Source organism: Colletotrichum tamarilloi, assembly GCF_030869305.1.
Source record: "Colletotrichum tamarilloi strain Tom-12 chromosome Unknown Scaffold_58.1, whole genome shotgun sequence".
NCBI classification, from domain to species: domain Eukaryota; kingdom Fungi; phylum Ascomycota; class Sordariomycetes; order Glomerellales; family Glomerellaceae; genus Colletotrichum; species Colletotrichum tamarilloi.
The window spans coordinates 25,980-46,916 of record NW_026849440.1 but is presented as its reverse complement, the minus strand read 5'-3'; the positions used below and the strand labels follow the sequence as shown (position 1 = coordinate 46,916).

Here is a 20,937-nt window from a genome sequence, read left to right as displayed (position 1 = left end):
AGCATAGCTTCTGGCTAAGACAGTGACACTTGCGCCGTCTCTCCAGCGCCTTCAGGCACAAGCCCACTTGATTACACTGGTGGTCCCTTCTGTGAGGTTCCCACTGCGACCCGCCACTGGGTCCATCAGGTAACCCAGGTGCCTACCTCACGTTTAGGTAAGGAACTAAGATCCGGGCCGCATTGCAGTCCCCCGTCGGCCTTCCTCCCACTTCGTAACCCCTCCAACTTTGAACATCTACATTGCGGTATCTACCAGTCGCCCTTTCACAACCACACCGAACCCAAGCCTCGCGATACCCACACACGACTCAACATGGGCGCAAAGGTTCCACGCAATTTCCGCCTCCTTGAGGAGCTTGAGAAGGGCGAGAAGGGTCTCGGAGCAGGTACTAGAGCCCCTCCCCTCTGATGCAACACCAAGCAATCTGCCCCGCGCATCTCGCAGTCCTGACTGACTCTTTTCATTGTAGAGGCCTGCTCCTACGGTCTGAACGATGCCGAGGACCTCTTGATGTCCGACTGGAACGGAACCATTCTCGGACCCCCTCACGTTAGTACCTCCTTTGTGCTCACCAACCCCCATCGAGGTGTTGCGCTTCACTGACCGGTCCTTTGTCTTTGTAGAGCGTCCACGAGAACAGAATCTACTCCCTCAAGATGCACTGTGGTCCCAACTACCCTGACGAGCCTCCCACGATACAATTTGTGAGCCAGGTCAACCTGCCCTGCGTCAACTCCCGCAATGGCGTCGTCGACCCCAGACAGCTTCCTTGCCTGGCCAACTGGAAGAGAGACAACACCATGGAGACCATTCTCATTGAGCTTAGAAGGTACGTTGGGGAGGTAGATCTGGGTGCACGCTGAAGTGCTGCTATTCAGGCAAGGCTAACGTTCATTTTCCCAGGTACATGGCGGCTCCTGCGAACAAGAAGATCCCCCAGCCTCCCGAAGGTTCTACATACTAGTAGTGGCCTATGTGCATGATTCTCCACGATTCGCGAAAGAGGGTTTGGCTGGGTAGGTCGGGCTGATTATCGGTACACATGGCATGGGTAGTATGGCTCAATGATTATGACTTTCTTCACACCCAAAGTCCTCTCTGCTCATTATGCTGTGCTGTGAAGGAAGGCAATGTGTCTTTGTGCTTTGAGGCTCTGGACAGAGTGAGACGGAAGAGGACACCATCAACAGCATGCACCTCTGCGGGTACGAGACTCAGATCTATACTGGGCGCCACTCTCCAGGCTCCCTCTGCTGATTCTATACTGGCTTGTTATCCTCTGAGACCAATCGCAGTCTTTCAGATGAGGACTCAGACTGGGTGTCGTATCAAGTTTTGATCCGGTAAGGTGGTAATGGATGCAATGACTGATCATCTTAGGGACTGCCATGATGCTGAATGTTTTGAGATCCAAGTTTCATGACTAGCCAACATCAATAGGGTTGTGATCCAATGCAAAAAATCAGAGTATGCGGGCTTCATATTCGTTGCGAACAGATGTGCCGTCTGGTCTCCAAGCTGACAATGCAAGACCTCGTCCATGTCTAGGATGTCCTGTCCTGGATCCTGGATGCCCATGGCATAGCACCACGGAATGGGAGCATCAGAGCCCGGTGGGCCTCGGCCGAGGCCGTCGGCTAATTATCGGTAGGCAGAGGCAGCTGCAACTTCCGTCATCCATGGACTTTTTTTGCCCCGGTCAAACGACGGAGACCCACAGATCCTCTTTGGCCTTAGTTGATGATGACCCGCGAGAGAGCTGTTCTGGAGCTCGCAACCTCGATTTGATCCACGCATCTTCTCGATCTACGTCAATGCCGCAGCAGCAACAGACATGGCTTCGGCGGTAACAAAAGCCGCACTCTCCGCGCCGCTGAGACGGGCTCTCGTCCAGTCCCAGTCGCGCGGCTTCCAGACCACCACAAAGAGCCTGCTTCCATCAGCATTCGGCTCCAGCTCCAGTATCCCGCCCTCCTACTTCCAGAGGTCGTCCCTCCCCGCCAACACCGTCATCCGCTTCGTTCCGCAACAGACGGCATGGATCGTTGAGCGCATGGGAAAGTTCAACCGCATCCTCGAACCCGGTCTGGCCATTCTCGTCCCCTTTATCGACCGCATCTCCTACGTCAAGTCACTCAAGGAAAATGCACTCGAGATCCCCAGTCAAAGCGCCATTACCGCCGACAACGTCACCCTCGAACTCGATGGCGTCCTCTACACCCGCGTCTTTGACGCCTACAAGGCCAGGTTTGTCAACACACCCCTCGACGGTATCGTAGTAGAATTCTAACAGTATACCCCAAGCTACGGAGTCGAAGATGCCGAATACGCCATCTCCCAGCTGGCGCAAACCACGATGCGATCCGAAATCGGCCAGCTGACCCTCGACCACGTCCTCAAGGAGCGCGCCGCCCTCAACACAAACATCACCGCCGCCATCAACGAAGCCGCCCAGGCCTGGGGCGTCACCTGCCTCCGTTACGAGATCCGAGACATCCACGCCCCCGCCGGCGTCGTCGAAGCCATGCACCGCCAGGTCACCGCCGAGCGCTCGAAGCGCGCCGAGATCCTCGACTCTGAGGGTCAGAGGCAGTCGGCCATCAACATCGCCGAGGGTAAGAAGCAGAGCGTCATTCTGGCGTCCGAGGCCTTGCGCGCCGAGCAGATTAACAGGGCGTCTGGTGAGGCCGAGGCCATCCTCATGAAGGCCAAGGCTACCGCCGCTGGTATCGAGGCCGTCTCCAAGAGCATTGCCGATGGCGAGGATGCGGCACAAGGCGCCATCAGCTTGTCCGTTGCCGAGAAGTACGTTGACGCGTTTGGCAAGCTGGCCAAGGAGAGCACGGCTGTCGTAGTCCCCGGAAACGTGGGAGACATCTCGAGCATGATTGCCACCGGCCTGAGCGTGTACGGCAAGGTTGGACAGGCACAGGCCAGGACGATGGCGAAGCAGCTGGTCGGCAACGAATCGGCGGAGGAGTCTGGCGAGGGAGCGTCCGGGGAACCCAAGCAGCTGAAGGATTCGGTGCTTGAGAGCTTCGACCAGGCGGCGGGACAGAAATGATTACTTGGAGAGAGTACGGAGCCGGCGTTGATGGACAGACACACACAAGATAGGAGACTCGCCGGGTGTCACATTATGTACTAGTACTACCCACTCAATCAAAAGACGGGCGAGGAAAATGCCCATGCATATCATAGGTTAAAATTGACTTGATCAAATCTCCCATTGAAGTATTCTTTTCTACGTGAAAGGAACACGTTATATATTAAGCCTGAAGTCCACGTACCGAGAGGCTGCGAGTGCCGTCCTTGCTGCCGTTACAGCATATTCTGTCGCCTGGATACGTAGGAAGCCTTTGTCTACCACTACAAGTATATTCCCGTCACCAGCCAGCAGGCGCCCGTCTAGGTCGACGGGTCAGGTCAAACTGGTTGGGTGGTGGAATGGTTCGAGATCAACAATCAATATATTCGCCCATAGCCTTACTCGACGACAGGCTCTGAGTTCGATTCCCAGCATGAGCACCAAGAGATATAGCCACATCCGTGGTGAACTCTTTTTTTTTCTTTCCCTTTTCAACATGATATTAAAAAGGGTGAACGTGTTCAGACCTTGGCTGACCTCTTTTAATAAGGTACTTCGTGGTGGCTGGAAACGTTGCAACCTAGGAATAGAGGAAATACTTCAAATACGGCCTTGAATCATGGACCGTCTGAACAGATCAGTTACTTCGAAAAAACAACTGATACCACTGACATTACACTCAACGTGTGCTAAGTATTCCTGGCCATCGCTCGGAGGTCAACGTCGTGAGAAATGATAGTTCCATGGCTTCAGCAGGTTATAAACCCACAATCCATCAACGCCATAAATTGCGCAAGCCTGAGCTGTCTCCCTATCCCGCCGTACGGGACGTTGCAAGTTGTTCTCCGACTGAACCAGTTGAGCTCCAACGTGCTTCACCTTTTTAAGCCGCTACCGACAATTCACATGCTTTCCGTAGTAGTATGACTTTGATGTTGATCTTAAATATATTATCAGTGTACGGTGTACAGTCCTCGGATGCAATGTTGCAGTGGGTTGACACTCCTCTAACCATTCGAGACCTCAGAAGAAAGTCGGGTAGGAAATCGAACCGGCCTTAAGTATAAGGATCAAGCATAGTGCAATATCATAGTTGAAGAAGTACAGGTATTGAATCTGACAGTCGAACAGAGTAGTGAGCCTGATGACGTCAAGTTCTAATGAAGTACTGAATCTCTCTATATGCCCGGCTGTATATGTGCGAAAATGACACCTGTAATTCTGTGCAGCCAAGTACTTCGGGAGCAAGATGCTGTTCGTAGCAGTATACAAGCAACTATCGATGTCCTAATAGGAAGGTTGCATCTCAGCCTTTTCAGGTTCGATTGTAGACTCTTATGGGCCCTCGCATCATCTTCCTTTAAGATAGACACAGTTCTATCAGCAAGTACTTGCATCGGATGGACGCGTACCAGTGCTCATGAGATAATTTGGAGCTGCCACCCATCTCACTTCTATCACAGCTTCGAAGCCGTACCAAGAGCACGCTTGTGGTAGCATAAGGGCTCATTTTATACGTGTGCTATACATAAATGGGCTCCCTCCATGGTGAAAGGGCGAATTATGAATGCATTGAGTTGTGAGCGCATACGTCTGTTATATAGAATTATGCTCAGTGTAGAAGACACTCTGCGGAAATGGTGAGAGGCTTCGCAAAGCATTTGATCAAGCTTTGGAGCAAGCTGCCGTAATACTTCGTCTGCGTAGCAAGTCACACCCATATTCTTACCATCAGAGTTGTAGTAAGTTGGGCATGGATCCACTTGTATTGTTGATGTAGTAAAGACTTACACAATATGAAGAAGGTTGAAAGGCGAGCGAAGAGGTAGCAACGCATCTGCGCCTCTTCCCTCTGAAGGAACCAAAAAGAAACAAGCGGAATCACGCAATCGCATATCGAAGAGGCAAAGACACGCACAGCGGACCTCGTTGGAGACGGACACGCATATCTCCTTTGATATGATACCCGCCAACAAGAAGCGAGAGAACGACCTTGCATGGTGCAGGACGCAAACCGCATATCCAATATAGCCGGACAAACACCGAATCCTCCGTATCAAAAGAAGAAAGGAAGGAGCAAAAAGAAGAAAACGCCCTTCAACATCGGCAGTCGAAAAGTCGCCCCTCGCACGGCCAACCCTTACCCCGCGAAAGACTTTTTTTCCTCCCTCACGATAGTCTCTACCCCGCCAACTGGAACACCGGCGGCGGGTCCTATCCAGCACGACGCTCAGAGTTTTCTGCAAGCTCGATCTTCACAAGATGCAAGCGAGTGGGCAAAGAAGGGCCGTCCACCGGCCGCCGGGTCGTGCGGGCCTTGCCCTCTCCAACTCGCTTTAGGCTGCTGTTCTTGGCTTTTCTCTTCGAGGTTTGAGTGGAAGCCCCCGGGGGGCGAAAGGCAAAGGGTGAGGGGGTCATGCCGGAAAGCGGGCGACGTCGTATCAGCATCGGCGAGATCTCCCGCGACCGAATTCACGAGTGCGGTCTCGTGCCAGTGGGGGCTGCGAAGAACGATGGATCATGGCGTATCTATTCTACGGATACATACAGGCGGGTTTGAGACCTCTGGCAAATTCGGCTTCTGCACCTTCGCTGACCTCACCAAGCTGACTAGAGCGTTACCGAACAACCTCATGGTGCAGTTTGCCTGCAGCCTCGGTGCGGCACAGCACCGCATGCTGGCGCCTTTCTTCTCAGCTGTTAGCCTGTTTCGAGATGTCAGCTCTGCATGATGGGACTTTGAGGTTTGGCGGGCGCGGCCCGCTCAAACTTTGGGAGGGATTTGCCGTGGTAGGGTTTACGAAACTTCGACAACGCGGCCGAAGCAACCGGGGACGGGCAGCAATGAACATGTTTGGCAATGGGCCGTGGGAAAGGGGAGGGGGCATACCCGACTCGGACTCTCTCACCCAGGCCTTTGTCGGTGGAGTTTTTGGCCATCGTTACCGTACGGGACATCGACCGACGGAGGCGGCCGGATCAGGGTTCATGATGAGCGAGGAGGGCTGGTTCTGGCAGATACAAGGTCGTCTGCTTGTCAGGTCCACCGCCCAGGAAGAGTTGTTGTAACATTAGGATACCGTCTCCGGCTTCGCGAAGCGGGTCGGAGAAGGAGGAGGAGAAGGATTTGAACAAGAAATGCTTTCAATAAGCGGCTTGCGCAAGTGGTGAACCGAGCTCCGATGATCAACCCGGCAAGGGTTTGAGCTTTTGGGGGCCTTGAAGGCACATGGGGCGGTTATCTCAACCTTCTTTGCTTTTCACGTCCTACTTCCTCTCGCAGAGATGGGCACATGCATCTTTTAGGGATGTATCATGGGAGGGGGGAGGATCATCATCTGGCATCGGGGCGGGGACTGTCAGAGAAGAAGGATGTCGGCCCTCCATGCCTAATAAAGCATGCCGATTTCGCGGCGAGATATGTCTGATCTACATTCGCGCAGCCAAGTCTAACGGGCAACAGTCAAACAGACAGAGCTGGCGTCCAATGGAGATGAGCAAGGCCTGCGAATAGTTGCAATGCTCTATTGTTCCCTCAGGCTTGAAGCAGCGCATATCAAAATTTACCTTTCGAGAATCGCGAAACAGCGATGGGCCTCCGCGTCTCCTGAAAATGGCCAAACCACCCTGGTCGCCTGGTTCCGGAGCTTCGACATCCTAAGCTGGAAAGCTCTGACCGTGAGTCCACTTCTCATGCCGAATCTGGATGGGAACGGAGACGTTGTAGCATAGATATTAGGAAAACACAGACGAGCGAAGCAGGGTGACGAAACAACCTCGTAGGCACGGTGGCACGCAAAGTCACGATGGGATGGAATAGGATAGGATGGGGCTGATGGCAACCGCCTCATCCACAGCAGATCTTGGTTAGCCTTACTCTGCAGCGGGGCTGGGATCTTGGATGGATGGATCGCCGACTGTCCTCTTCTGAAAAATCATTGCGACGCTCGAGGGGGTGTGAACCGTGAGGGGGTGCTTTTGCTAGCGTAGCCAGCTTGGCAGCTGGGCTTTGCTGCTCTGCTTGGATTAAAGTGCAGGGCGATGTTGCAATCCCAATATGGATGCGAGAACATCCGTGCTGCAATGACGGGCCAAAGCTCCAGAGTGCAGTTCCTACTTCCAAGTTTAACACGAGCCTTCGTCCGAAGGAGGATGTGGTGGTGTTGAGCGAGTCAAACCGACGAGTTGTACTGGCAGCCCGGTCCGAACTCTACTCTGCAAGCTCTGCAAGTTTGTTAGAGCGATCAGTGACGAATGACGAGCCGTGTCTGTGTGTCCCCCATCATGGCGTTTGCTCGAGTGGAAAATGTTTTTTGGCGGATGTGTCATAGATCTTCCCCGAGGAGGGTGCTGGCTTCGATTCTGCCTGACCCTCTGATGTCAGGGGCCTTGTCTGGTTGCTGATCTGGATCAGCAAGTTGAATTAGACTTCGCAGCAGCAGCGTGCCGTGTACCGTCTTCGAACCTCGTCTTGTGAGACATTGCGGTGCCAGATGTCATGCGTGCCATGTTCAGGCTCCGGCGATAGACGCCAATCTATCGATCAAGGGTTCACCCGATTGAGGCGGGAGAGAGGGGCCTGGTCAAAGAATCCCGACTCAAACACAGTCACTGCATCTGTACCAAAGTTTCTATCTTGGGGGAACCGGTGGGATGGTCGTCGCTTGGGCCGTTGGATTTTGGAACCGTGGAATTCCAGTTTACCTAGGTTGATAACATGTCCCGACGCATTGTAGCGATGACACGGGTGAGCGACAGCTTCGGCGGCAACTCATCCGATGTTTAGTCTCGACAGCGACGGTAAGCGTTTGGGGGGCTCGAGTCCGACCCGGCCCAGTACCGGGGCGTCCTCGACTCTTCGGTCACCACAGGTGAGACTGAGAGAGAGGATAGCTCAGCTCACTCTGTCAGAGGGGACCCTGTCAGCCTGTTTGCTTGTCAAACCTGGGCTTGGCTTGCCTTTGCCTGGCGTGCTTGGATTGATTCTTTTTGGGACGTGCTTGGTGGATACGGAAACTGGCGATGCTGCTATTGACAGGGCCGGTCTTTAATCATGTGGTCAACCTACCCCGGCCTCTGACCGCTGCCCCCTTTCGATCGTTAATCTCACCGATGATGGGCAATCGACTCAAGCGAAATGTGGTCAATGGATTCCCCTGGTCTTCAGCCCATGAGACCAAATACACCAAGACACCATTGGAAATCCTTAAGTGGAATTTGATCTGTATCCATACTCGTACAAATACAGAATGTCAAGTTTGCTCTGCGTCTGCGGATGACAGGTGCATGATCCACGGGCTCCCGTCTCTGGCATCGGATCGTTGCCCCTTTTGTTGGTACACTTTCCATACATGTAATACGCATAATTTGACAGCTATAAACTATTGGACTGGGAACTGAACGGTGCTATTGCACGTCCCCACGGGTCCCCTAGGGAAGGATTCGTTGTGTAAATGCGTTTGACGGCTGAGGCGCTTTGGCTTCAAACATTGTATACGGAAATTCAGACACGAGTCCACAGTAGATATGACTGCGCGTCTAAGTGTGTTTCTGGGCAAAAGAAAAAAAATAGGTTACGTTTGTCAGAGTTTCCCTATGTACACAGTAAGTGGAAGCGAACCTGGCATGCTGGGTTGGCCCTCGCTGTGCAGCTCGTGATGGACGTGTACACGGACGCCAAGTGTCGAACGGATACATCATTGAACATGGAGTGGCAGGCTTCGGAAGTGGAGTTTGGCTTCGCCGCTTGCGTGCAGCGCCGCCGTGCTACCGTGAACATGTCGGCACAAGGTCAATCCCACTCTGTTCTACGAGAATCCTTTTGTGCCACACTGGTAGACCTCGTTGGAGTGGGTGAGGCCAAGCTGTCGCTGCCTTGAGGCTGGTGTTGTGTTGGAGCGGCATCGGTTCGTCGATGATCTATCCGTTCTAGGCAGCCGACTGTTGCACCTGATGGAAATGTCGTTTGCGCGTTTCTGCGTCTAGAGGTAGTATCGAGCAGATTGTAAAGACCCTGGTCTCCTTGCCATACTCTTGTGAAGTTGTAAAGTAGCATGTCATGATTCCCACCCAGGCCTCGCGGCTTTCCGCAGACCCCTTAAAGGCCTCGACATATATGAGTGGAAAGATAACTTCCCGTGCCTACGACATCGTCGTCGTCGTCGTAGAGAGAGGGTCTGTGAGTCGTAGACCTTACTGCCGTGATGTCCGTGTCCGTCCTAAGGCAAGTGATGGACCTGTCGAAAGCGGCGCCTAGCCCGATGAAGTTCGTCCCTCATCCAAAAAGAGGCTCGTTCGCGAAGGGGACCCGACGATATGGACCAGTCCACATGGGAACGCTCAAGTCTGGACGAAACCGGTGCTCTCGCCACCGCAAAAAGCAAATCCTTCGTTCCAACTTTACGCGGGACAGACTCAATGATCGATTTTGGTCTTTTTGCTTCTTTTCTTTACTTTGGTTCTCTCAATGTCCTTCATGTTCCTCTCATTCTACCCCAAACAGCGTCATCTCCAAGTGTTCAGTCGATACGAGTCAGGGAAGTAGCAGTGAAGGTCTCTCTGCTGCATCTCATGCGTCGCAAAATAAAGTCACAGCATCGCCTGAGTCGGTCTTAGATTGCTTGCTTTTGTCGCCTGCAGAGTCTGATGAGAACAGACGTTGGAAACGCTCGACCTCTTCCACGTTGCCTTTTTGCCCTGGTGGGCATGTACTCCGTAGGCACTGGCCGCGTCCTTGTCTCCGTCTTGAACGTGCTAGGCTCAAGCAAGTACAAGCAGTGCTTGCTCATTGATAAGATTGACTCCTTTTTGCAAGCATCTCAGCCACACCGTCCCCATCCCCAGACCATGTCGCAGTGGCAGAGCAGCAGCACGACAGCTCGAACAACGACTTCTGAAAGTGGGCGGTGGGCACGTAAGTAGCCCACTGTCCCAGTGGTCTAGCCCGCCCCTCTCTGTGAGAAAAAGAAAAAAGGATATTCCAGAATACGTGGAGCATTTCGTAAGGCCCGGAACATGGGCCCAGGTTCAGTCAGGGGCGTTCCTTTTGACCACCGCATATGGATGGGTCGCCCGTCTATCTGCTGGGTTCGGAAACGGCGGGATCGTGAATTGACACCGATATTTGCGAACCGAAGGAGCCAGCGGGCTGAAATTCTGAGTTGGCAAAGCATGAGCGGGCGGCGGGTGGTGCCATGGTGCGGAACGACGCCAGCCAGACCCCGTACCCTATGGGCAGAAAGGCGCTTGCATGGCACAACAAGCTTGCCTCTATGCAAAGTTGTTGCCAACTCTGCGATGATGCATTGTCCTGCGGCCGGCCAGCTCAACTATCAGCAGCCTCCTAATGAACGGTGGGCCTCTTGTTGTTGGCTGTGGCCGCTGTCCCGCACCAGGCTGTTTCAAGACATGTCGCCCACTATACGTCCAATTCTGCTGCTTCGAGAAGGACTAATAGTGATAAGTCATCCGCATACTGGGGAATTCTGAGACAAGACCAGGACAGAAGCGGATGAGCGAAGTCACCTGCGATCCATCGGATAATGGCCCTCACAACGGCCAGAGGCGGTGTCTCTCTGTACGGAGTTGACTGCGAATTCTAGGCAGGTACTCAGTATTGGCTCTGAAGAGCTCATATTCGTGGGTATGAGTGCAGCTTGTGGAGAGGCAACAAGGCTAAGGGTTATGACGGTTGATCGGGACACGAATCGCTACTGAAGCTATTGCCAACAAGTGCCGTTACTACGATGACCGGCGCGTGCAAATTTGCAACCCAGAGCTGAACTTCGTAAATTGAATGAGGCGTACGGTCCACGGATAGACAGAGGCCCAAAGCGCTCAGCGACCGACCCTTCAGACGTCGATGAACATGATTTCATGGAATAATGACTGTTGAGCCTTGAGGTCCAGGATTTTTCTGCTGAATGGCGTCGCTGATCATCCCCGATGAGACTGTGGAAAGTATGCCCACTGCCCGTAATGGGCAAGGACTCCTCCACACTTCTTCAGGGGCCCCGGCGATGCCCTGCAGAGATCATTCATTGGAAACCTGGGAGGGCATTCACGAGTCCCTCGGTTGGCGACTGGGGGGCAGAAGACTCGAGGAGGGGCGCGGTTTCGCGCATCCACGGCCATTCAGCCCCCTGCTTGACCTTCGCTGTCAAATTGATTAAAAGAATATTAGGCGGTGATTGCGAGTGTCATCATTGTCGTCTTCACGCTCTCATCATCCATCCGTTCGTTTGTATCGAGCAGATGCCCCGTGCTTCCCGTGTCTCGTCCGTCCTGTTTCCGTTCCTCTCTGCCAGCTGATCCCCTTGGGTCTTTGGCCTGAGGGTTGCAACCATTGTCAGTGGTGAATCCTTAGGGGCCAGTCCGTAGTCGACTATTTGTGTACGTATAGGTATAGGCACTTCCTCCTTTGCAATATCAAAATCATGGTTCAGGGGTGTGTTTCCGCCGGCCGACAACCCCTGCCTTAGCCCCGGGTGTCGTTGTGCAGCGCGGGAGGGGACCAAGAAAGTGCCAGGCCGAGGGCCGGTCATTGGAGCCAGCACGAGGAGGTACGGATACTTGGAGGAGAGAGACGATTCTGGCGTTCGCGGTCTGTCCGACGTGCTCTTCTGCATTCCCACCGTCTCGTGTGGCTTGCAAGGATTGCGTGCGGTGGACCGCCACCATCCATGCAGAATCTGGACGGCTTCCCACCCTAATCACCTGCAAGTCAGGCAGTCCCCAGCCAAGGAGGGGAGATGTATCGAGGCGAAAAAAGGTGGATGACTTTAGAGTAAAGGGTAAGAGGGTGCGGTATGTAAGGTTCAGGTGGCCATCCAAGAGGCCGTCACGCACGTCAAAGTGCCTTGGTGCTGGGTGTGAAATTTCCAAGTTCCATTTCCCTTTTCCCCCAATATCATAATCGCTGTTCCCTCCCAACACCCACACTTTCCGAGGAAGAGGGAGGGCCCTTGGATCTGTTTTCTCTCGAGTCCTTACTCTTTTCCGTCTCATAGGTCTCATATTCGACACGTGGAGGAGCAGCCCATCCGAAGAATTAGCTTGAAAGCCGAAAGAGCCCGTCTGGCCCGGTCCGATCTGGAAATTGTGCCGGTGGAGACGCAAACAGGAGTTTGGCTTATTACCCCCCTTGGTCCTGGGTGCCTTCGTATGACGGCCATCGTCCCATTTCTTTGTGTCGCCGTCGGAGTGGGAGGATCGCTCGGGAGGATTCTACTCAGCTGTGCAACCGAACCCTTACCACGAACGAAAGAAACCAACAAGAAGCTAAGCAGCAAATTGTCATCTGTGGGACAGGAAACATTGAACACCAATACCAAAATCGCATGGAGAATTGTCGACCTGTCTGGCTCACCAAAACCGCATGCATCGATAGCGCGGGTTGTCAACCTGCTTTGACAAGGTAGTTCCCTCCACATCCAAATTCACGAAGCTCTACCATATGAAAATCCGCCCGGCCAAACCTACGAGCCAAAGCAGCCTTTCTACCCAATGCTCTTTGCTGCTCTTGGCAAGAAGAGGCTTTCGCGAGAAGGAAAAGAAGACCTGGGCTGACCAGAAGGACAGAGGTCGCCGCCGCGCCGGTTCGTCGAGATGGGGCGAACCTCTAAATTCACATTCCCCGTCCCCGGGAGGAAACAGAAACCGCCGTTTGGCCCGATTGTGTCGGGGCCCATGTCGAAAGCGCAAAAGATTCTGGGAACCGCCGAGATCAATATCGACGCTCCGCGACAATGGGATTCCGCCTCCAACTCCGGCATCAGCGTATGCGTATCTGAAAGCACGGCGACTTATAACCCGAGCGAAAGAAGCCGAGGAGTGATGCGCCATGAAGAGGAGGGCAGTTACGCAGGGAATAATCGCAGTAGGAACAACAACACGAACGCGCAATGGGAACAGGAGTCCGAGATCGTGCCGGCTTTCTTGACGAACCGATTCGCACAGCTGAACACCGAAGGCAGCCAGCGAGAGTTTACGACTGAAACATCAAGCCTCGCCCGACGTGGTTCAAACTCGACCATCACTTCGTGGTACGACAAGACGAAGATGCCGCTTTCGATATCGCAGCAGACATCCTCCTCCGCCATGGCAAAGGGCCTGCCACAGAAGGCCAACGCAGTTCTCGATATTGAAGGCCAATCATCGATCAATGTGCCAGCACCGTTGAACCTGAAAGCCAAGAAGAGGCCGAGTCGACTAGATCTTGGGCCATTGTTGTCTCGGGCTAAGCACAATAGCTTCAAGGGCAAATCCGACCCTCAGCGAACGAGCTCCGTACATGGACACGAATACACCAACCGATCGCCCTCGCTCGCCTCGGTCACCTCACCCAAGAGCACACCACCGCCGATCCAGCAAAGAATCGAGAGGAAATTAACGAGGAAGAGCACGTACGACAGCCTGAACTCGACCGGAAGCCGGCCGAGAACAGGTTCCAGCAGCCGCAGAGGCGCCAACGACATCAGCACATTGCCCAACCTATATGAGCATTACGAGCAAATGTCCTTTGACTCAGTCCTGGGACATGATGGTCCTTTGGCTGCTGCATCTACTCACTCTCTGAATAGTGTCGCTCACACGCCACTTAGATCGCCGTCTGCCACAGACCACCAAAGGAGGAACTTCTCGAGGCCTCCTCTGAGACAAGATGGGACGACGTCAACATACCAACCTCAATTCGGACCGTTACCAGAGTCTACTGCCGCATCAACCAGCCACCAACAGACGCTGCCCGATCGCGATTGCGCATCAAGCGTTTCAAGTCGCTACACCAAGACATCAAAAGCCTCCAAACGAACAAGTCAGAGTCTGAACGGTTCTGATCTGATGGAGAAGAGTGTTTTGTCGCTGTCCTCAGACTCGGAAGATGATTTCTTCCCCGACTCCGTCTCGAAGTTCACCGGAGGCTCTCGCAGCAGTGATGCGGGAAGTTTGGCTCCTTCATCGCTAAGATCGACACACTCTCGAGATGCCCCGTCATTGGGACAAGGCTCAAGGAAGTCTGTCAAACACGCCAGCTTTGCCCCGACCAATACATATCTCACCATCCCTAGCAAATCGCCGCCCAGCAAACCACCTAGCGTCAACGCGCGCATGAGTTCGTTACCTTCAACTACATATCGGCCCCCACCGGCAGCGTCAAACCGGTCATCACAATATTCGACCATGTCGACATCAACCACTGACTCGCTCAACAACTCTCTGAACAACTCTTTGAACAGCTCTCTGAATAACCGACAAAGTCGCGCGAGTTACGGTGTTCAGGAGGCGCGCGTAATTGCGGTTCTTCCTCCACAAGAATCACACACCATCCCAGATCGTATGATGAGCAACCCACCCCAGCGCATGCTGTCCACAAAGTCTTCCTCTGTCCATTCGGTCGACCAGCCAACGCCGCCCATGAGCCCGACATCAGTGGAGTCCTTTATGAGTTCCGGCGGTGGCGCCGCCGCGGACGCCAACAACACTGCAGACTCTCGCTTCATGGCCGTAACCCGACAGGAAGAGATGCTGCTCGCGGCTCTCCGGATGAAGCGCGCTCGCATGCGCGAATCGATCCTGGCCGAATACGAAGACGAGTCGAGAAGTTCTTCCTCCTTCCATCAGCGCAACTCGTCGCAGGGCACCATCACCGAGATGGACTGGCCCGAACCCCCGCAGACCCTGCGTCATCAGACATCAGCAACCTCGAACAGCACCATCAAGGCCGGATCGCGCGCCTCTGACAGTCGTCCGGCATCTTTAGTCAGAGGCCGGAGCCATCAACGCAACAACTCCCGCCACCTTGACTTTCCCGCGCCCTCGTCGCAGCCGGTATCCGGCGCATCCTCGAGGACGGGCAGCATGCGCAAGATGAGACCGGTCCAAGAGATGACACAGTCGAGCGAGTCGCCCAAGCAGGAGCGGATTCTGCTATACTTGGACAGGCCGGTGGGCAACGTCAACTCAATGGACTTTGCGGAGCCAAGCCCGGACCTGAGCGACTTCATGGACTTTGACAATGTCAGTGAGGAAGACGAGGAGTTCACGAGCGGCATGTCCATGTTCCGGAACAGGGACCACCACCGCTTCACCATGGGCGCCGTGGGCAACAAGAGCCGGGGACGGATGCTCATGACGGGCGAGAGGGTCCGCCACGAGTCTTCGCCGCTAAGACCGAGGGGCGACGACGACGACGATTTCGGAAGCCGGAGCGCGAGCACGAAGAGGGCGCCGGCTACCGAGATTGTCGAGAGCGACAGCGACGTCGAGCCGATGTTTGGGATCCCGAGGCCAGATTCGCCCGTGTCGCCTGAGGGGACCCTGGGCCTTCCTCACCAAGGGCTGTCAAAGAAGAAAGCTGTCCGGCTCAGCGCGGTCGGCAACGCGGGGGTTGAAGCCGGCTGGTGGGGTGACGACGGTTGATCTGTTTGCAGTTGATGAGTGAATTTTCTCCAAAACCAGGGAGGTCTTCTTTGTCTCTCTCGTCGTGTGGGAACGATTTCCTGATAAATCTTCTTCATGATACCCCTGCACATGAACAAAACGTCTCTTTTCTTTTTCTCTTTGTCAATAACAAGATCCTCCTGCTGTACAAAAGATTCTCTTAACGGATACAACCAAGACGCGAGGTGTTATTGGGGCCCAAAGGACGGCGGGATGGGATAATTGTGATTCGGAAATCTGGATGAAGCGGGAGGCCAGGGGCATCTTTTGCATGAGCCATTTGCATTTTTTTTTATTTACTTGTTCTTTTTGACCCTCGATGTAGGGGTTACCCGGCATTACGCCCAGTCGAAACCTTTTCTATTGAATGTAATACTATTACACGGTACTCTTGGATGGGAGGGAGGAGCGGCGTAATGAGAGCATCAAACAACTAGGGGGAGGCGAAGGCCTTCGAGATTGAGGTCGCTGGCTGAGGAGAATACAGCAGAGTGTTGTGAGAGCCATAGTCCATGTCGGTGATGGCATAGACCATCGCGCGATGACTGAGCATATAGTCATTCGATAACGAAATCACCTCAACCTTATGAATGTCTGCCTTTTCTCATTCCATAGCCAACGCCATTTGGTACCTTCTTATATACTTGATTGACATGCCCTTGACGAGCGCTCAAGGCCTTTCATTTACTTCATCATGACTTTGCTCATGAGTGTATGTTTTTGATCAGTAGCGGTAATGCTTTGAAAGTATCGAAGCAGCGTCAAATTTGATGGTAACATCACGCAAGAAATATAAGAGATTTGATCAAGGCGATTCAAATCCAATGTACCTTAGGTATATATAGATGGATAGATATATATATATGTATGCCAGTGACGGTCACAATATGCTCAACCTCGACTAGATACCAAAAAAATAGTTCACCCCCAGTGGGGGCTACATCTCTGGTGCTCAGGCTGGGAATCGAACTTGAACTGTAGCCTGTCGTCGAGTAGGCTGTTGGCGTAATTGATTGTTGAGCTTGAACCACTCCATCACCCAGTCAGTCGGGCCTGACCAATCGACCTAGGAAGTTGCCTGTTGTGCTGGTGACAGGAATGGGCTTGTGTGCATATACGAAGGCATTGTCTCCTGGTGTATTGTGTTGGACCGGATGAATATACCCAGGTTCACGTGATCGTGAGACTCAAACAACAACGCCCGCGCCATTCGTTCCCTTTGGTTCATCACCCTCATTTGCCCATCAATCTCCGGCTCAATCATGCGGCTTGACGCAGTTAAACAGACACACGATAGCAACGTTCAATAAGTTTAGATAAAGTAGGATGATCTCAACAAGGGGATGATATGATACGGTCAGAGCGGCATGCCCCGCATCCGACGCGGGGTAGAGATAGCAATTGAACGATCAGATCTGCAAGGGCGTCCGAACCTCATCCTCCTCTCATGTAAACACTATGTGTAGCTCATACGATGTATAAACTCATCAGAAATCATCTGCTCCTTCTTCCCGGGACCATCCTGGCAGCCGGGTTCGGATCGGGTCCATCAGACCAGCAAAAACCACTTACATCCCGGACCTGTCTCGCCCCACTGCCCGCATCCGCATCGGACCCCCGAGCCAACTTCCCGGATTGCACCCGGGATCCCCTCTGCTCCATTGACGTGTGCGACGAGTCTCTCTCTCCATACCAGCGCGCAAAGTCACTCGTAGCCGAGCTCACTGTATGGGAGAAGCTGGATAACCTCGTCAACGAAGCGCCCGGCGTCTCGCGACTCGGGATCCCGCCTTATGAGTGGTGGTCCGAGGGCCTCCACGGCGTCGCGTCGTCGCCAGGCACAAAGTTTGCGGAGAGCGGCAACTTCAGCTACGCGACGTCGTTCCCGCAGCCGATTGTCATTGGCTCGGCTTTTGATGATGAGCTGGTGGAGGCCATTGGGGCCGTGGTCAGCAAGGAGGCGAGGGCATTTAGCAATGATGGCAGATCTGGACTTGATCTATACGTGAGTGAAGACTGGAATGAAAGGCATCCCACTCAGGTCAGATGTTGACAGAGCCCGCAGTCGCCCAATATCAATGCCTTCAAAGACCCCCGCTGGGGACGTGGTCAAGAAACACCCGGCGAAGACCCATTTCACCTCCAAAACTACGTCGCGGCAATGCTCACAGGCCTCGAAGGATCCTTTGACCCATCCAACAAGAACCTCATCGCGACATGCAAACACTACGCAGCCAATGACTTTGAGCACTACAACGGCGTCGACCGCGCCGGCTTCAACGCAATCATCACGACCCAGGACCTCTCAGAGTACTACCTCCCACCCTTCAAAACGTGCGCCGTCGAGAAGAACGTGGGCTCCTTCATGTGCAGCTATAACGGCATCAACGGCACACCCTTATGCGCCAACGCATATCTCCTGGAGGATATCCTACGCGGCCACTGGCGATGGAACGGCGAAGGCCAATACGTCTCCACGGACTGCGACTGCGTCGCTCTCATGGTCTCATACCACCACTACGCGCCAGATCTCGGACGCGCTGCCGCGTGGTCGATGAAGGCCGGAACGGATCTGGAGTGCAACGCCTTCCCCGGCTCCGAGGCCCTGCAGCTGGCGTGGAACCAGTCCCTTATCTCCGAGGAGGAGATTGATCGCTCTCTGACGAGGATGTATACGGCGCTCATCTCCGTCGGCCAGTTTGACTCTGCGCGAGAGCAGCCGTTGCGATCGCTGCTCTGGCGAGACGTCGATACGGAGGAGGCGCGGGAGCTCGCTTACAGGGCAGCCGTCGAGGGCTCGGTGCTCCTCAAGAATGATGGGATCTTGCCTCTGTCCGCAGATTCGGGCAAGAAGTTTGCACTCGTTGGGCCTTGGGCAAAGGCTACGACGCAGATGCAGGGTAATTACTACGGCCCGCCGCCGTACTTGATCTCCCCGTATCAGGCTGCTCGAGACCTCGGGCTAGACTTCACGTATACCCTGGGCTCCGAGATCAACGCCTCGGACGACTCGCTTTCCGACGCACTCAAATCAGCAAAGGAAGCAGACGTGGTCATCTTCGCAGGTGGCGTCGACAACACCCTAGAAGCCGAAACACTCGACCGCAAGACCCTGGCTTGGCCTGAACCTCAGCTCGAGCTTCTCCGTGCTCTCGCAGGCATCGGCAAACCTGTCATTGTGCTTCAATTCGGCGGCGGGCAGGTCGATGACACGGAGCTCCTGGCCAGCGACTCCGTCAGCGCGATTCTCTGGGGCGGATACCCAGGTCAGTCCGGGGGCAAGGCCATCTTCGACTTACTCTTCGGACGCGAGGCGCCGTCTGGAAGGTTATCTGTCACGCAGTACCCGGCGATCTACAACGAAGCGGTCCCGTCGACGGACATGAATCTCCGACCGGTACCGGGTAACTCGGGCCTCGGGCGGACGTATATGTGGTACCTCGGCGAGACGCCCGTACCGTACGGCTTCGGTTTGCACTATACGACCTTTGACGTCAAGCTCAAAGCGCTACAAGAGCCTGTCATCACCACAACTAAACAGCTCACTCTTTCGGAAGACAGCGAGGATGCGTCTCGTGTACCATCATGGCAAAAGACCCTGGAGAGGTCGATGCTGACTGTTGCGGTGACTGTCACCAATGCGGGGAAAGTTGCCTCTGACTACGTGGCACTGCTGTTCCTCACATCGGATGCCGGTCCCGAGCCCAGGCCGCTCAAGACTCTCGCGGGATACACTCGCTTCAGAAGTATTCAACCTGGCCAGGCCGCCGTGAAGGAGGTCGTCATCACCGTGGAGCGTCTGGTACGGGTCGATGTGCTAGGGAATCGGGTGCTGCATCCCGGATCGTATGAGGTGTTTGTGGACCTGGATAAGAAAGCGGTGCATAAGTTCCACGTGGGTGGTCCAGCGGTAGTGGTTGAGAAGTTTCCACAGCCGAAAGCTTAGGAGTGCTAGTTTGTGGAACGTAGCGGCAGTCGAGTCTCGCAATAATGTAAGGCAGGCTAGAAGCCCTGAAGTAAAGATAGTCATAGGTCCTTTCAGCGCTGGGATGCATCGGCTAGTAGTAGTTTCCACCGCTTGCGTATGATGTTATCGTAGTCATAGACTCTCAAGAAGAAAACGATGCCCGCTGTATAGTGACTCGTAGCAGCTGAACAGAACCACACTCTGGCTGTTTGAACAGTCGAAGGCTAGGCAAGAAAAAGGATGAAGTGTCTGGTTTTTTGATTCCAAGGGTCTATTACACTTTTAATTAGGGGTCAAAAACTAACTGTACCCCGAGGCAAGCTGATCCATGGTTCGAGGTCGTCTACTCAAATCAGCCTCCGATATCATGAATACCATTGCTACGTCTTTCCAAGAAGGTGTTTCATTAGGCGTGTTCCCTCCACGCCGAGGCAGACCCGGGTTCGCGAGGGAAGCTTTGCCCTCGCCTTCCGTCGGGCAATCGCATATGTGTGTTTTGAGTGAGATTTTAACGCGACACGTTGCGCGACTCTCAGTTGCCATCCAAGCGACGACCAATGTAAGAATGAACATCAGGCACGCAAACATTCGACACATTCGTCGCTAGGTTCTGACACTCGGCGTCCGTATACAACTCGACTATCCCGTCAGTCAGCAAAACCTCCGAATCAATATTCCCCCAAAGTCACACTGCAGAAATAGGAGAAGAAACATCTTACAGCTAAAAACAGGCGTGAGCCCACTCGCCGAAAACTTCTTGTACGTAGAATTATCAATCCCAACCGGAATCCGGTGGCACGCGCCGACATAGTCGGGCGGGATCGCCATGGCCTGTCCTCGCAGCGTGCCCGTCTCCATCTGCAGCGGGTTTCCCGTGCAATCGGAGGCGGCATCGTAGAACATTTTGATGGTGCCCATGATTGGCGTCGCGGTCGCGGTGGCGGCGAGGGCTGCGAGAGCGGCGGTGAGGGTTGTGAGCTGCATTCTTGGTGACGTGGGTAGGTACGTGGTGAAGGGTTGTTGGTAGACCTAGTTTTGAGTATCGAGAAAAGGATCAGAGGTTGAGATTGACGGAAAGGACATTCCCAAGTATTTAAGTCATTTCATGCGGTGAGGTCACAAACCAGGGTTGTCATCGTTGTTGTGGAACTCTTTCGCTATATTAATATACGATTTCTACGGGGATGGGGGTATACTTGGCGGTCTTGGTCCTCTCCAAGCCTCGAAGCCTCCATTGATCTACAGAGAAGGGCTCGTATTTCCAGTGTTTATTTTCGTTCATGCAAACCGGGAAGATTTACTCCACCAGCCGGCCCTCCCGTTCATCCAGTCAATTGACGAGCAAGGATGGCACTGATCGAATCCGACGATGGTGTACAAGAATAAGGTTTTCGGTAGTGACCGAGACCGACTTTTGAGGCTCTGAAAAAGGGATTCTCTG

At 53.9% G+C, this 20,937-nt stretch overlaps 8 protein-coding genes across 8 annotated transcripts; 7 read left to right on the top strand and 1 right to left on the bottom strand.

Moving 5' to 3' along the window:
* Positions 1–315: 315 nt before the first annotated feature.
* CTAM01_11141 (ubiquitin-conjugating enzyme) lies at positions 316–967 on the top strand (the record flags this gene model as incomplete). The annotated part of the gene is made up of 4 exons (XM_060527153.1): positions 316–388; positions 473–552; positions 627–832; positions 907–967. 4 exons carry the CDS (start codon positions 316–318, stop codon positions 965–967), a joined length of 420 nt encoding a protein of 139 aa, XP_060378164.1.
* An 870-nt stretch (positions 968–1,837) lies between these two features.
* CTAM01_11140 (SPFH domain/Band 7 family protein) lies at positions 1,838–3,067 on the top strand (the record flags this gene model as incomplete). Its single annotated transcript, XM_060527152.1, has 2 exons — positions 1,838–2,250; positions 2,308–3,067. The coding sequence occupies 2 exons, from the start codon at positions 1,838–1,840 to the stop codon at positions 3,065–3,067; spliced, it is 1,173 nt and encodes a 390-aa protein (XP_060378163.1).
* Positions 3,068–5,088: 2,021 nt separating this feature from the next.
* Positions 5,089–5,823, top strand: CTAM01_11139 (uncharacterized protein; the record flags this gene model as incomplete). Its single annotated transcript, XM_060527151.1, has 1 exon — positions 5,089–5,823. One exon carries the CDS (start codon positions 5,089–5,091, stop codon positions 5,821–5,823), a length of 735 nt encoding a protein of 244 aa, XP_060378162.1.
* Positions 5,824–5,935: 112 nt separating this feature from the next.
* CTAM01_11138 (uncharacterized protein) lies at positions 5,936–6,160 on the top strand (the record flags this gene model as incomplete). The annotated part of the gene is made up of 1 exon (XM_060527150.1): positions 5,936–6,160. The coding sequence occupies one exon, from the start codon at positions 5,936–5,938 to the stop codon at positions 6,158–6,160; it is 225 nt and encodes a 74-aa protein (XP_060378161.1).
* Positions 6,161–9,294: 3,134 nt separating this feature from the next.
* Positions 9,295–9,882, top strand: CTAM01_11137 (uncharacterized protein; the record flags this gene model as incomplete). Its single annotated transcript, XM_060527149.1, has 1 exon — positions 9,295–9,882. One exon carries the CDS (start codon positions 9,295–9,297, stop codon positions 9,880–9,882), a length of 588 nt encoding a protein of 195 aa, XP_060378160.1.
* A 2,371-nt stretch (positions 9,883–12,253) lies between these two features.
* Positions 12,254–15,508, top strand: CTAM01_11136 (uncharacterized protein; the record flags this gene model as incomplete). Its single annotated transcript, XM_060527148.1, has 2 exons — positions 12,254–12,487; positions 12,671–15,508. The coding sequence occupies 2 exons, from the start codon at positions 12,254–12,256 to the stop codon at positions 15,506–15,508; spliced, it is 3,072 nt and encodes a 1,023-aa protein (XP_060378159.1).
* Positions 15,509–17,003: 1,495 nt separating this feature from the next.
* Positions 17,004–19,475, top strand: CTAM01_11135 (glycosyl hydrolase family 3 N terminal domain-containing protein; the record flags this gene model as incomplete). Its single annotated transcript, XM_060527147.1, has 2 exons — positions 17,004–17,534; positions 17,586–19,475. 2 exons carry the CDS (start codon positions 17,004–17,006, stop codon positions 19,473–19,475), a joined length of 2,421 nt encoding a protein of 806 aa, XP_060378158.1.
* Positions 19,476–20,028: 553 nt separating this feature from the next.
* On the bottom strand, positions 20,029–20,480 carry CTAM01_11134 (uncharacterized protein; the record flags this gene model as incomplete). Its single annotated transcript, XM_060527146.1, has 2 exons — positions 20,029–20,135; positions 20,216–20,480. 2 exons carry the CDS (start codon positions 20,478–20,480, stop codon positions 20,029–20,031), a joined length of 372 nt encoding a protein of 123 aa, XP_060378157.1.
* Positions 20,481–20,937: the final 457 nt, after the last annotated feature.